The sequence below is a fragment of the Leuciscus leuciscus genome, assembly GCF_965113295.1.
Source record: "Leuciscus leuciscus genome assembly, chromosome: 11".
NCBI classification, from domain to species: Eukaryota; Metazoa; Chordata; class Actinopteri; order Cypriniformes; family Leuciscidae; genus Leuciscus; species Leuciscus leuciscus.
This window is the reverse complement of record NC_138735.1, coordinates 15,664,012-15,677,768: the sequence shown is the minus strand read 5'-3', so window position 1 is coordinate 15,677,768 and position 13,757 is coordinate 15,664,012. Positions and strand designations below refer to the sequence as shown.

At 36.6% G+C, this 13,757-nt stretch overlaps 1 protein-coding gene across 5 annotated transcripts in view; it reads right to left on the bottom strand.

Annotated features, from left to right (window-relative positions):
- Positions 1 to 542: 542 nt before the first annotated feature.
- The window catches only part of LOC309509901 (B-cell receptor CD22-like), a 64,486-nt gene continuing 51,271 nt past the window's right edge, over positions 543 to 13,757 (bottom strand). The window contains exons 2-7 of one of the 5 annotated variants that reach the window (XM_082184885.1): positions 10,017 to 10,412; positions 9,533 to 9,850; positions 9,115 to 9,378; positions 8,910 to 9,000; positions 8,102 to 8,183; positions 5,481 to 7,482 (exon numbers count right to left, since the gene is read on the bottom strand). In XM_082184885.1, the coding sequence (XP_082041011.1) occupies positions 7,210 to 7,482; positions 8,102 to 8,183; positions 8,910 to 9,000; positions 9,115 to 9,378; positions 9,533 to 9,850; positions 10,017 to 10,412 (1,424 nt within the window). In that variant the 3' untranslated portion in view covers positions 5,481 to 7,209. Of the gene's footprint in view, positions 3,172 to 3,331; positions 3,647 to 5,477; positions 7,483 to 8,101; positions 8,184 to 8,909; positions 9,001 to 9,114; positions 9,379 to 9,532; positions 9,851 to 10,016; positions 10,413 to 13,757 lie in introns of those variants that run through there. The other 4 variants (XM_082184887.1, XM_082184886.1, XM_082184889.1 and 1 more) reach the window with 4 other exon arrangements.

The following is a 13,757-nucleotide window of genomic DNA, read 5'->3' as shown; positions in this document are numbered from 1 at the left end:
TTCATTTCCTTCTCTCTGGGCCTACAAGTCCACAATTGGACAGTCAGTGTCCCTTTTAGCACCCTCAGTACAACCACAGCAGCAATCCCAGAACCTGGGGAAAAGACCCCACTCCCCAGAAGGACCTTCAGCAGCCTCCCCAGTTTCTCTTGAAAAAGGTAAGCATAAAAGGAGCTATATGAAGAATATTGAAAATAAGTTGTAAGCCCCACAAAACCATACTCTTACTTTGTGTAAGGTGAAACTGTAAACAAATTCAGAGTCCAGAAACATTTATTATTATTATAATCCTAAAAAAAAAGAATTACACAACTGTTTTCAACATTGATAATAATAATAAATTACACAGTGTGTCCGTGAGCAAGGCACTTTACTCCAGGGGCTCCAGGGAGATTGTCCCTGTAAGTGCACTGTAAGTTGCTTCGGATAAAAGCTTCTGCCAAATGCATATATATATATATATATATATATATATATATATATATAAATGTTTCTTGAAATCATCAAATCAAATCAAATCATCATATTAGAATGATTTCTGAAGGATCATGTGACACTGAAGACTGGAGTAATGATGCTGAAAATTCAGCTTTGATCACAGAAATAAATTACATTTAAAAATATAATCAAATAGAACACCACATGATGTGTGTGCATACTTCGACAGTGTGTGAGTGAAGAGGGAGAGAGAGAGAAGAGAGTCAGAGGAGCAAAAGAAAAGAAATAACAGAAAAGAAGATAAGTGTGACTCTGGGAGACAACGAAAAAATGGAGATCGAAGGCGAAAAATATCAGAATGGGGCCAATCAACTTTTGTGTTTTTACATATGTTTAAGAATATCTAAATTAATATCGTTATCACAATATTCATGATCAATATTCCAATATCACATTTTGTCAATTTCGTGCAACCCTATCCCATAGACACTTCGATGGAAATTGATTTTGCAAGATCAACTGTCTATTCTATTCTAGTCTAGTTGTGGAATGATAGGCTATTTTCAGCTGTGATGACTTCACTGTGATGACATTATTCCAAACTGACTGTACAAGTCATTCAGCGACTTTAGCCTGCTAATGGCAGAACCTGGTTATCCTTAAAGGAATAATTCACCCATAATGCATAATTTATGTATTAAGTGCTCACTGTGTGCTGCCTTCAATCCCTGAAACAAAGTTTTAATTGTGTTTATGGAAAGACATTTTGACAAATAAAGCCCTTATAAACTGTGCTTATATATTACATAACAAATAACAAGCTGAATTCTGTATACAATGGGCACAGTTATACTTAGTTAAGAAAGATTGGGTGGGTAATCACAAATAATCTTGGAAGACATGGACGACCTGTAGCTGAAGCATGTTTTCGTGTCTCTCCACCCATCGGACATTCAATTTACTGCCTTTAGCAGATGTTGCTTTGCCCTTCGCTTTCTTTGCCTTGCATGACAGAAAGTGAGCATTGTATGATAACACTGAAATACAGCCAACTCCTGAGCAGTTCATTCAGATTTTGCGCTCTAATTCCCACTCTTTAGTATTATTACCAATACTGGAAGATGACTGTCTCAAATTTTTTTTAATAATAATACTCACTTTGGTTTGAGCAAGAAGCATGTCTGCAATGAAAATAGCATCATCTGCTCTCCCTCTGTCTTGTTGAGCAGCCATTTTAAAGATACTATACTGGAAAAGAAGATAAAAACACGGTCAGACAAAAAGAATTGAGGACAGAGTATAGGGTGGCTATAGGCTTTATAAAACTACATTTTTAAAAATGTTTTGGACAGTGAGAGAGAGAGTAAGGTGAAAGAAAAATAAAGAATAGAGTAACAATACTTACTTGAAGACAGTGAAGCTTTAGAAGAAATAAATGGAGATAGAGAGAGAGAGAGAGAGATGGAGCGAGAGAGAAAGTAAGAGTGAGAGAGAGGAATAGAGAGAGTGTGTGAGAGAGAGAGGCAGTAAGAGGAGAATATGAGTGGCTCTTAAAAGAGCCGTTGGTTTTCTTATAAAGAGATACAGGTGGCAGTAACAGGGAAGGTTGGTGGGTAAAAACAGAAGCTGTTGGACAAAGGAAACCAAAAATAGTTAATTCTCTTGCAGCAAGGCTTCCTGGATTTGTCATATTATACATGCAGAACTGTAACAAAATAAAGAAGATAACTGTGATTCTGTTATTGCACAATGCATATTCAGCATGTAAACTGCATTCATGAACAGAAGCAGTGTGTCGTGATATATGAGGTGAATGCATCATTAATATGCTAAATCTGAATACTTTTTCATGACCACTAAAAGATTTTGTGATTTGTGCTCTTGATGCAACTGTAATTAGTCGTGTATATGGTTACCGTAGTAAAACCAGTTCATTTTTTTAAAGACTGCCACTGTTGTACCCCAATAGGTAAAACTTTTGCACATTTTCTTCTGACAGATTTATTAACAACAATTACAGAACATAACACAATCCATTTGAACTTTAACAATCAATCAAAATAAATGTAATTGCACAAACTAGAATAATTATAGTAAATGTTACATGTGCGCTACTGTTCAAAAGTTTGGGGTCGGTAAGATGTTTAATGTTGAAAGAAGTCTAATCTGCTTACCAAGGCTGCATTTATTTGATCAAAAATACAGTAAATCTTTGTAAAAACAAATATTGTGAAATGTTATTGCAATTTAAAATAGGCGATCTGTTTTCTATTTGAATATGTTAAAATGTAATTTATTCCCCATTCAGGATCGACGTGGGAATTTGGTCCGTGGGGAGTTGTTGGCATTGAGGAAATTATCGCCCCCTGCTGGTACTCAACCTTCATTCACGCGTGTCATTTTCACGCCTAGAGGAGGCAAAGCGTGACATTGACACACATCCGCTAGTGGACCAGCGTGTATAATACACGTTTTGGCGTGATATCGGGTTGGCTGATGACTGTTGTCCATGTTCATTCTGTGCAGTGCAGGAATACCATCCTGTATTATTATGAGTTCCAGTGAAGGTAATCTGCTTTCCCTGAGCTATTGGAATCTCCTGTCCACGTTTGTACCAGATGTAGTTCATTTCTCTTGATGGACTGACTTTGCTTTTGCAGGTCAAAGTCACATTAGTGCCAACAGAGACTGAAGCAGATGGATCAACGGTGATGCAAGTTTCTTTTGGAGAAACTTTGACAGAAACACAAGCACATAAATAGGAAAAGCATTAAAACACCTGTGCATTAGACATTTCTAGGAAGCTAAACACCAAATTCTGTTTAAGCAGCACTTTGTGCATTTAAATACGCACAGGGCAATGTTAAAGGAAGTAAGCAGTCTAATCTCTTACACAGGACTTGTAGCATCACGGTGGTCTCCACAGTTGAGTCTTCAGATGTTTTTCTTGGATATGTAACATTGCAGGAGATGTTCTTTCTGTGATCCATGTATGAAGCTTTGAAGGTCATGTGTGAAAACACTGACTGGGTTTTATTAGGTTTCTCCTGTAACTGTGTTGTAATGTGGGCAGATTCAGGGATGTTGGACCAGGATATTGTAGGAGGTTGTTTGGGGCAGGGGGCTTCAGCAGAGCAGCTCAGACTGACTGTTGTGTTCTCCATCACTATCAGATCAGTGGGTTTAAGTTCAGGAGGTTGTGGTGAATCTACAGAAATAAATGATTGTAGCTCATCATTAAGAAGCTGTTCTTAGTGATGAAAGTTAATTATGTAAATAATATTAACATTTAAATGTATTTATTTATTAAGTTTATCAAGTGACTTACAAGTGAAGGAAAGCATAAGAACCTGTATGTTAAAGACAATAGAGATGAGGTTTACCTTTGACAGTGATCCTCACAGTCTTTCTTGAATCATCTCTATCGGGGTTAAACGTTGCTTTGAACACATTTGGCTCCATTTCCAGTCTGAAGTAGTAAAGATCTGAATGATTCATCATGATGTTATAGAAGACAGTTGTGCAGTTCCTCTCACTGATATTTCCAGTCATCTGTATGTCACTAAATCCTCTTATGATGTTTTTGCTGCTATTAAAAGCTATTAAACTGTCTTTATCAGCAAACTTTGATTTATTTTTTAACCAGATCCCATTAATAGATTTTTTTTATCCTCAAAATTGGAGATGGTGAATGTACAAGGAATCTGCACACAAGAGCCTGTCAGAGCTGTTACTGTCTCAGGCATCACTGCAGAGTATATCATCATCAGCTGAAACATAAAAACACATTAGTCAAGCTAGAGATTTGAGCATTTGGGTTTAAATTTCTATTAATGCACATTATAATAATACTCATCCTCATTCATAATGACAGCAAAGATCTACCTACCTGAGCAAGTATGTATTAATACAGAGCTGATGAAAATGAAGGAAGTTATCTGGATTCCTGCCATCAGGGTTTGTGGCGAGGATGACATTGGACTCAACAATAATGACAAATTAGTCCACAACACCATCACAGTTACACTTCATCACATATACAACATTTGTTCATTTCAATGATGATATAGAACAATGAGTTCCTATATTTTCACTGCTAGACTCACACAGATACATGTATTCTGTTGTATTGATTGTTAACTTCTTTTATTCATCCACTGTAAATATTCATGTTGAATAAGATAAAAAAAAAATGCTTTATGTCGTAACATCAAAATTACAATTTATTACTATATATATATATTGACTGCATTTGGTTACATGAGCAAAAGTGATACATTTGAGCTGCAGACAAACATAAATTATTTTTATTCACTTAACTTCATAAATACAAAAAATAAAAAATAAAATTATATGTGACGGGGCGCATAGCTACCGTCACGGTAGCGACGCGCTACCTATTCCAGTTCACAAAGACTGAGTGCAAATGTTGCCTGTATTTGTTTGTCAAGTGTGTCAATGTGTTTTGTTAATCCTTACACTGTTTGAAATCAGCGGTAACCTAACCATTATCAAAACCCCCACAGTAATCCCGTAGTTTTCGTGTGCACACTTATAATATCTAATACTACGGTGATTTATTTGCTATAGCTACTACTATCAATACATATCTTACTGTTTAAAACCATGACATTTATTTCACAATCATGATCAGTTTCAATAACCACGCAACATATGTTTTGTTAATTATGTATCTGTTTATTTAGTTTAAAAGGAACATATCTTTGACATACCATCTGTGTGTCTTATTGGCGTCTCCGGTTTGTTGGTGTAAAGGAATTTTGCCGCAATGGTGGGGTTTAAATGACGCTATGACTTCCGGGTCAATTGGAAGTGACCCGGAGTTTGAGTTATTAATTTTTTGGCTGTTAATATGACGTGTGGCTTTGCCAAATGTTAGCTGGAACCATATAAATAATATTTTGTAATTTTCTAGTTGTATAGTTGTAGCATTTTGGCTGTTTTTAAGCATTGATGGCTATTCACCTGAGCCACCCCTGTATTGTAATATTGTGTTGGTATGTGCCAATTCCAGGGGTGCCTTCAGTTCTATAAAGACTAGTAGCTTCATTCTCTTGGGAGGAGCGTGAGATGAGAGGACATAAGTCTGTGTGATGCTCTATGAATAGTGGCTTGTGCAAAGGTCAATTTCTAAGCAGCTGCAAAATTTTGATTGTGTTTTTTTTTCTTTTTTTTTTCTGACTCTCATGTCAATTTATTTTATTTACTAAACAGTATTTTTTTTTCTTTTTTGTTTTTTCTTGTAATTTTTTATTGCCTTTCTTTGGCCTTAATTGGGGTAAATAAAAAGATCCCATCTGTTTCCAACTCATCCAACTTCTCCTGAGTGTTTACATCAGCTCACGACGACTCAGCCACATTTACCCTCAACATTATACCAAATTATTTCCTCATTGTCACAATTTTTTTTTTTTTAGATTAATTCCTGGAACAATTACTTCATTTAGTAAAACTCACAGGAACTCACAGTCAGCTAGAGATGGTCCTCACTGCAGAACATGAAATCCACGGGGAGGAGTCGGATCTAGATCCAACTCCTCCCACCTTACATATACCTAAACCTACCCATCTCCACCCCCTGATCCCTAAACCTACCCCTAAACCTACCCATCTCCACCCCTTAATCCCTAAACCCACCCCTAAACCTACCAATCCCCACCCCTTTATCTGGATCCAACTCCGCCCCCCAGATCTCGTGTTCTGCATTGAGGTGCTACTGGTCAGCTACCGCAAACTCTCACCACTATAGCAACTCAGATCTCACTTTTTCTGTTATTTACAGATAATGTGTAGCTAAACTGTGAAATAATGAACATGTTGGTGATCAAATTATAGCCCACATAAGACATAAAAATGTATTGTGTGCGAAAGAGAGGTAAAAGATTAAAATCTGTAAAAATTCTTACCTCAGCAAAGTAGTTTCCCTTATAAGAAGCAGAAGTGCCTAAAACTGTCCTCTTTGTGGCAACAGCCTTTTAACATGTTTCATGACGTGACATTGCAAAACACCCCAGTGTAATGTCATCAAACAGGACTTTTTTTCTGGGGAAATATAGGGGGGCTAAGCCTTTGTAAAAGAATTTTGTAAAATGCACTTTTCATGCACTTTTAAAGTAACGACGTGCTACTGCTACATGCTTACGATTTTAGCTAGCTTGCAACATCTACAGGTAAGGCAGCCTCACATAAACGTACTGAAGAACACATTTTTAATCATGACTAAAGTCTAAAGTATAGTGAAAACTTACTCTCTCTGTTCTAACTTACTAGCTTACATCTGTATGATTTCTCCAGTAAAGAGGATTTTCCTCTCCGTTTATTTTTAGCTAGCAGTCTTAAACCACATAAGTAGCCTATGTTAACCAATTGTACAAGTAGGCCGTTATGCATTATTTTTTTATCTTCTTTGACTATGAATTAACTATAATTAACTGACTGATTGAACTAATAGGACGTTAACAGTTAAAAAAAAAACAAAGCCTTTCTAAAATAGGCCTATATAGCACATCTCTACTAGGAAGTATAATTTCTATAAAGAAATGCAACAACAGAACACCCCACCCCCACCCCATGAAAATAGAGAGAAATGCAGTCACTCATTGTTTTTAATGATATACTTTTATGCATCAGAAAATCTAAAGCTAAAAGAGGAATATATTTGTTCACATGAGAAGACATATAGCCTGCCCTATAGCATATATAAGCATAAAGAAATAAAACTGTCTTTTTTTTGCTATGAGATGTAAACAATTATTTTTTCACCTGAGCATAAATGTTCTCTGGCACAACACTAATGGCTGTTGGTTTTTTGCGTATCATGTGGACCTGAGCATATACTACATCTGAACCTCTTTCATGGTTGTCTTCTTCAGTTTGGTCTTTTCCTCTATTGTGGTCGGACTGAGTCGTGAACTCAGTCTTATGCTCACACACACTATAATCATCAGAGATCTTGTTGTCCTGGGTGGTTACGGTGTGAACATCATCGTATATGGAATTCCTGTCAATAGTTTCGTCCTGTGCCTAAAAATTAAAACAAAAAACATTTGGTGTATATATACCAGCATTTCAAACATGACAACTCTAGGAATAGTTAATGGTTATGACTATGTTCATGTACTTGGTTTTAACTGACTAGAACTGCTAAGCACGCTGCTGCTTCTGTAGAGTATGGACTTGCTACTGCTAATAGATACATAGACATGCTATATATGAATAAAACATTTACCGTTTACTGCACTTTGTTATTCTTCTAGCTATTTATGAATTAGAAGTCTTGCACATTCACAGGAAATAGCTTACTTCCACCTTGCAAAATAAGGTGTAACCAGACTATTTAATTGTTGAGCAAGCTAGCAAGCTCAAGGCCAATCAGTTTGTGCTACTGTAGTAAATTATGTGTTTGCTAGAAATTGCATGTAAAGGACCTATCAGCCTGCACCATCTAAAGTTTCATGACTGAGCTATGCGATTTAATTTGAAAATAAATTGAATTTAGTTCTATTAGATGTGCATTAGAAATATATTATTAAGAGAGGCATACAGAATGTGCAGGACCAGAATTGAGAGCATCTGCTTTATAGCAATGACAATGATCTATAAAAATGGTTGTGTGGTTGTTTGTGCAGTGGTGTGAACTGACTGTTGTTTGAGGAAGTTCAAAAACCTGATGCAAGGACTCTTTGTCTCCAACAATGTCTCCCCTGTGTGTCTTTATTCTGGTCCTGTGAGAGGAAATTAATAATTAAACTGAAAACTGATCAAGTGTAAGTCACTTGATAAATGTAATCAATTAATACATTTAAATGTAAATATTATTTACATAATTAACAAACATCACTAAGAACAGCTTCTTAATGATGAGCTACAATCATTTATTTCTGTAGATTCACCAAAACCTCCTGAACTTAAACCCACTGATCTGAAAGAAGGGATGGAGAACACAACAGTAAGTCTGAGCTGCTCTGCTGAAGCCCCCTGCCCCAAACAACCTCCTACAATATCCTGGTCCAACATCCCTGAATCTGCCCACATTACAACACAGTTACAGGAGAAACCTGATAAAACCCAGTCAGTGTTTTCACACATGACCTTCAAAGCTTCATACATAGATCACAGAAAGAACATCTCCTGCAATGTTACATATCCAAGAAAAACATCTGAAGACTCAACTGTGGAGACCACCGTGATACTACAAGTCCTGTGTAAGAGATTAGACTGCTTACTTCCTTTAACATAGCCCTGTGTGTACTTAAATGCACAAAGTGCTGCTTAAACAGAAGTGCTTTAATAGCTGATCTGATCACTGTATGAAGTCAAACACTAGCAACTCTCATAACAGTGAATGAGGCTTAAACTAACACAAGCACAATGCTGAGTACATCTTAAAACTGACTCTTTCAAAATGACTTCAGCAATGATTAAGTAACTGAAAGTATTACTTAATTTACCTTGCACAAAACCCAAGAGCAGAGAGCATGAGAATTGCCACAATTCCTCCCACACAACCAGCAATCAGAGGCATAAATTGTCCATCTTGTCCTATAGGATGTGAAACACTTGTAATTCCACCAGAATGTTGTATTTCAGTATAATCTTCAATGCCTTAAATCTGTAAATTACCTTGTTCTTTACATGTAGACTGTGTAAACTCACCTTCAACTGTGAGCTGGATCTCTGCTGATGACTGTTTTCCAAGTTTATTCTGTGCAGTGCAGGAATACCATCCTGTATTATTATGAGTTCCAGCGAAGGTAATCTGCTTTCCCTGGGCTATTGGAATCTCCTGTCCACGTTTGTACCAGATGTAGTTCATTTCTCTTGATGGACTGGCTTTGCTTTTGCAGGTCAAAGTCACATTAGTGTCAACAGAGACTGAAGCAGATGGATCGACGGTGATGTGAGTTTCTTTTGGAGAAACTTTGACACAAGCACATAAATAGGAAAAGCAGTAAAACACCTGTGCATTAGACATTTCTAGGAAGCTAAACACCTAATTCTGTTTAAGCAGCACTTTGTGCGTTTAAGTACGCACAGGGCTATGTTAAAGGAAGTAAGCAGTCTAATCTCTTACACAGGACTTGTAGTATCACGGTGGTCTCCACAGTTGAGTCTTCAGATGTTTTTCTTGGATATGTAACATTGCAGGAGATGTTCTTTCTGTGATCTATGTATGAAGCTTTGAAGGTCATGTTTGAAAACACTGACTGGGTTTTATTAGGTTTCTCCTGTAACTGTGTTGTAATGTGGGCAGATTGAGGGATGTAGGACCAGGATATTGTAGGAGGTTGTTTGGGGCAGGGGGCTTCAGCAGAGCAGCTCAGACTGACTGTTGTGTTCTCCATCACTTCTTTCAGATCAGTGGGTTTAAGTTCAGGAGGTTGTGGTGAATCTACAGAAATAAATGATTGTAGCTCATCATTAAGAAGCTGTTCTTAGTGATGTTTGTAAATAATATTTACATTTAAATGTATTCATTTATTTAATTTAACAAGTGACTTACAAGTGAAGGAAAGCATAAGAACCTGTATGTTAAAGACAATAGAGATGACGTTTACCTTTGACAGTGATCCTCACAGTCTTTTTTGAATGATCTCTATCGGGGTTAAACGTTGCTATGAACACATTTGGCTCCATTTCCAGTCTGAAGTAATAAAGATCTGAATGATTCATCATGATGTTATAGAAGACAGTTGTGCAGTTCCTCTCACTGAGATTTCCAGTCATCTGTATGTCACTAAATCCTCTTATGATGTTTTTGCTGCTATTAAAAACTATTAAACTGTCGTCATTAGCAAAATTTGATTTATTTTTTAGCCAGATCCCATTAATAGATTCTGCCTTGTTACGTTTGTCCTCAAAATTGGAGACGGTGAATGTACAAGGAATCTGCACACAAGAGCCTGTCAGAGCTGTTACTGTCTCAGGCATCTCTGCAGAGTAGATATTATCAGCTGAAACATAAAAACACATTAGAGCATTATAATTTAAACCTTATAGAGGTCAAATATTTATATTTTCTTAAAATAAAGGTTTTACAGATTTGTTTTCATTCTGCTCTTGCTTACAACAAAAGAGTAAACTGATATAGGAAAGTCAAGCTCCAAAAAGGACAACACAGCACCATAAAAGTAATTATGACATGTGACTTGTGCCCTGTATTTAAAGTCTTCTCCAGTCAGATGCTTTAAGGGTCTTTGCTTGATAGATTTTCTTGTCCTTTGCCAATCACATGCCTGCATTTAATCTCTTGTGTATCATATCAGTTGTGGTTCTGCTGAATGTGATTGTTTAAAATAAAAAAATAATTTGAGTGTAATATGGACCAACCTGAGTGAGTGTGTAGAAACACAGAGCTGATGATGATGATGATGAAGGACATGATCTGAAACATGGGCATCACTGGAGCTCTGACACAAACAGGAAATAACCTAAATATACTTGTGTGCCAAAAAACCCACAACAAGTTTTTTTTTCTCTGTCCACAAGTGTAATCAGTGAATTGTACCTTCAGCTTGAGTGTTATTACTGTGTTTAACTAAAGAGATTTAAAGAAAGTTAACAGTCACTGCAGACTCTCCCATGGTTAATATTTTAATAACGTTCAGTTATAAGTCACTTGTAGTTATTAGTGATGAACTAATCATTTACAAAACATGAATAAACGTTCATAAATGATTAATAAGTGATATGCTAAAATGTATTGATTGTTTTGTTAATTCAGTTACAAATCATTTATAAAATATTAGTTAATGATGAGCTAATCATTTACAAAATGACTACGTTCATAAATTATGAGTGGTACCACATAAAGTGGTATGTTATCGATTTACAAATGTGTTGTAAGTCATCTTAAAAGATTTTAAATGATTAAGTAAATCAAACAGATCATTAGTAGATGGTTATTAAGTCATTAGTTGATACATTATTAATAACTTATAAATGTCAACATTGTTTTAGTATCATTATCTCAATAAACGATGGTTAATCATTAAAAAATGATAAACTAACTAAGCTCTAGCATAAGTTCTGCCGGGAAGACTCAATTGTTACGTCACTTATTACTTTCTCATCTATCCAATCATATTCCTATACTTGTGGTATAAAAGATTGGTACTTACACACGTCTGAGTTCGCACATGCTGACGCTTCAATTCACCTCCATCCTCCCCACCACCACCAAGATGGGTATTTCTCTCCATCCCCCCCAACACCACCAGGATGGTCTCTTCCCTCCATCCACCCCACCACCACCAGGATGGTCCCTTCCTATACCTTGCAGGGGGTCGGCTGCGCCCCTGCCTTCATCTTCAGGCAGGATATGCAGATTCGGACCCTCGGATTGCAAGCTACGGACGGGGCCTATGCCAAAGAACTTGATTGCTTGTTGGGCTGTTAATAAATGTTAATTGTTATAGTATTTATTCTCCCGAGTCTTTCTGGTAGAACTGGCTTTACCTTCAACTGATGCTCACATCATGTGCACAGTCAACCAGGCAACCTCACCAGTCAACATGTACACTGCAGTACACACTACAAAGTGTTCAACACCTGTTATAGATGATGTGTGAACGCATTAATAAATAATTTACAAAGCTTTCTGCCTACCCTAATCTAAAGTGTAAATTATTCATCACTTGTAAATGTGTGACAGATCATTTGTAGATCTTTCTGATCTGTTTCAAATGATCTGTATATCTATACAAGTCATTTACAACACTTTCTGCATCCCCTAATCTAAAGTGTAAACTATTCATCACACGGAAACGTGTTATAGTCATGTTTTGTAAATAATTAGCTCATCATTACCTAATAATTTATAAATGACTTATAACTGATTTAACAAAACATTCATAAAATGTTACCACTTATTAATCAATTATGAATGCATATTCATGTTTTGTAAGTGATTAGTTAATCATTAACTTTTTATTTATAAATAGTTGCATAGTTGCATTTGGTCTGACACTCCCAGCCATGTTGGCATGACTTATCGTCTTCTTGCGCTTGGCCCCGATAATGGCTGCTAGCAGCTATATTTATAAAGTGTTACCCTTTATCAAATAAATAAGTGTTGTCATGAACTTAATGTTTACAACATGTTTCTTAAAATTCACAAGAGACAAGCCTTACCTCAGAGCAGCGCAGTCAAAGAAAAGCAGAAGTTCATGAAAATGTCTTCCTTTATGCAAGATCTCTTAAACACTTAGTGATGTGACGTACTCTTGACGATCTCCCAGCAGCACTACAGGACGAGATATTACAATCAGCCTTTGTTCATTCTGTGCTTATGTTTGTCAGTCGTTCAAAGAGGATGGAAACCATTAAACAAAAATATGCAGATAAACTCAAATTCAATAATAATGTTTATAGGGTCATATCAAACAAGGAAAGGTAATGTATGAATGTTTGTTTGATTGTATTGATAAATGTTCGCATTTGCTTGTGTGCAAACAAATAATTTAAAAAAGGAACTGAAACCCAAAGTTTCTAAAGGTGTCTCATTCTGCTAGTTGGTTTAAATAGTTTTAGTGATGTGATGTCCTAATACCTCTGACCACCCCCTGTAACACAGGAAGACACACAGAGCCTTTAAAGGGGTGGTTGATTATGATTTCACTTTTCTAACTTTAGTTAGTGTGTAATGTCTGCAACATCTGCAAAGTTACAACGCTTAAAGTTCAAAACAAAGGAAGATATTTGCTTTTAAAGAAAATGTTTTTTAAGGACTACAACAAACGGCTGGTAGGGACTACACAAGATTCCTCCCGGGATAGTGACATCACTAACCCTAAAATGTACATAAACCCCGCCCCTGGGAACATGCAGTCCATGTTGAGAAGAGGAAGAGTTTTTGCAGTAGAGCACATTTGAGAGTCTGCTCAAGCTGTCACATCCGTCTTTTCACATGCAGTGTCGCTCTGTAGGCATCTTACAACAGTTCCCACACAAGCGATTTATAGATTATCATGACAGAATATGCTACTCAAATACTTGAAGATAGTTAACTCCACATCAGCAACATAAATTCATCAACTAATGTCCTGTTGCATTCTACATTTGTCACTTCTTCTTCTTGAGTCTCTCCATCATTGTCCGAACAGTTTCTAACATTTTAGTGCTTGTCTGCATGAGGTAATCGGAGCTGCTAACACTCACAAGCTCTTGAAGCTCCGCCCTCTGTGCCAGGAGCAACAGCTCATTTGCATTTAAAGCTGCAGTAGGGAGTTTTTAGAAAACGTTGACTTAGCCTGAAAAATTTGAACAAGCACAACTTACAGGTCACTCCCCCTTGCTCT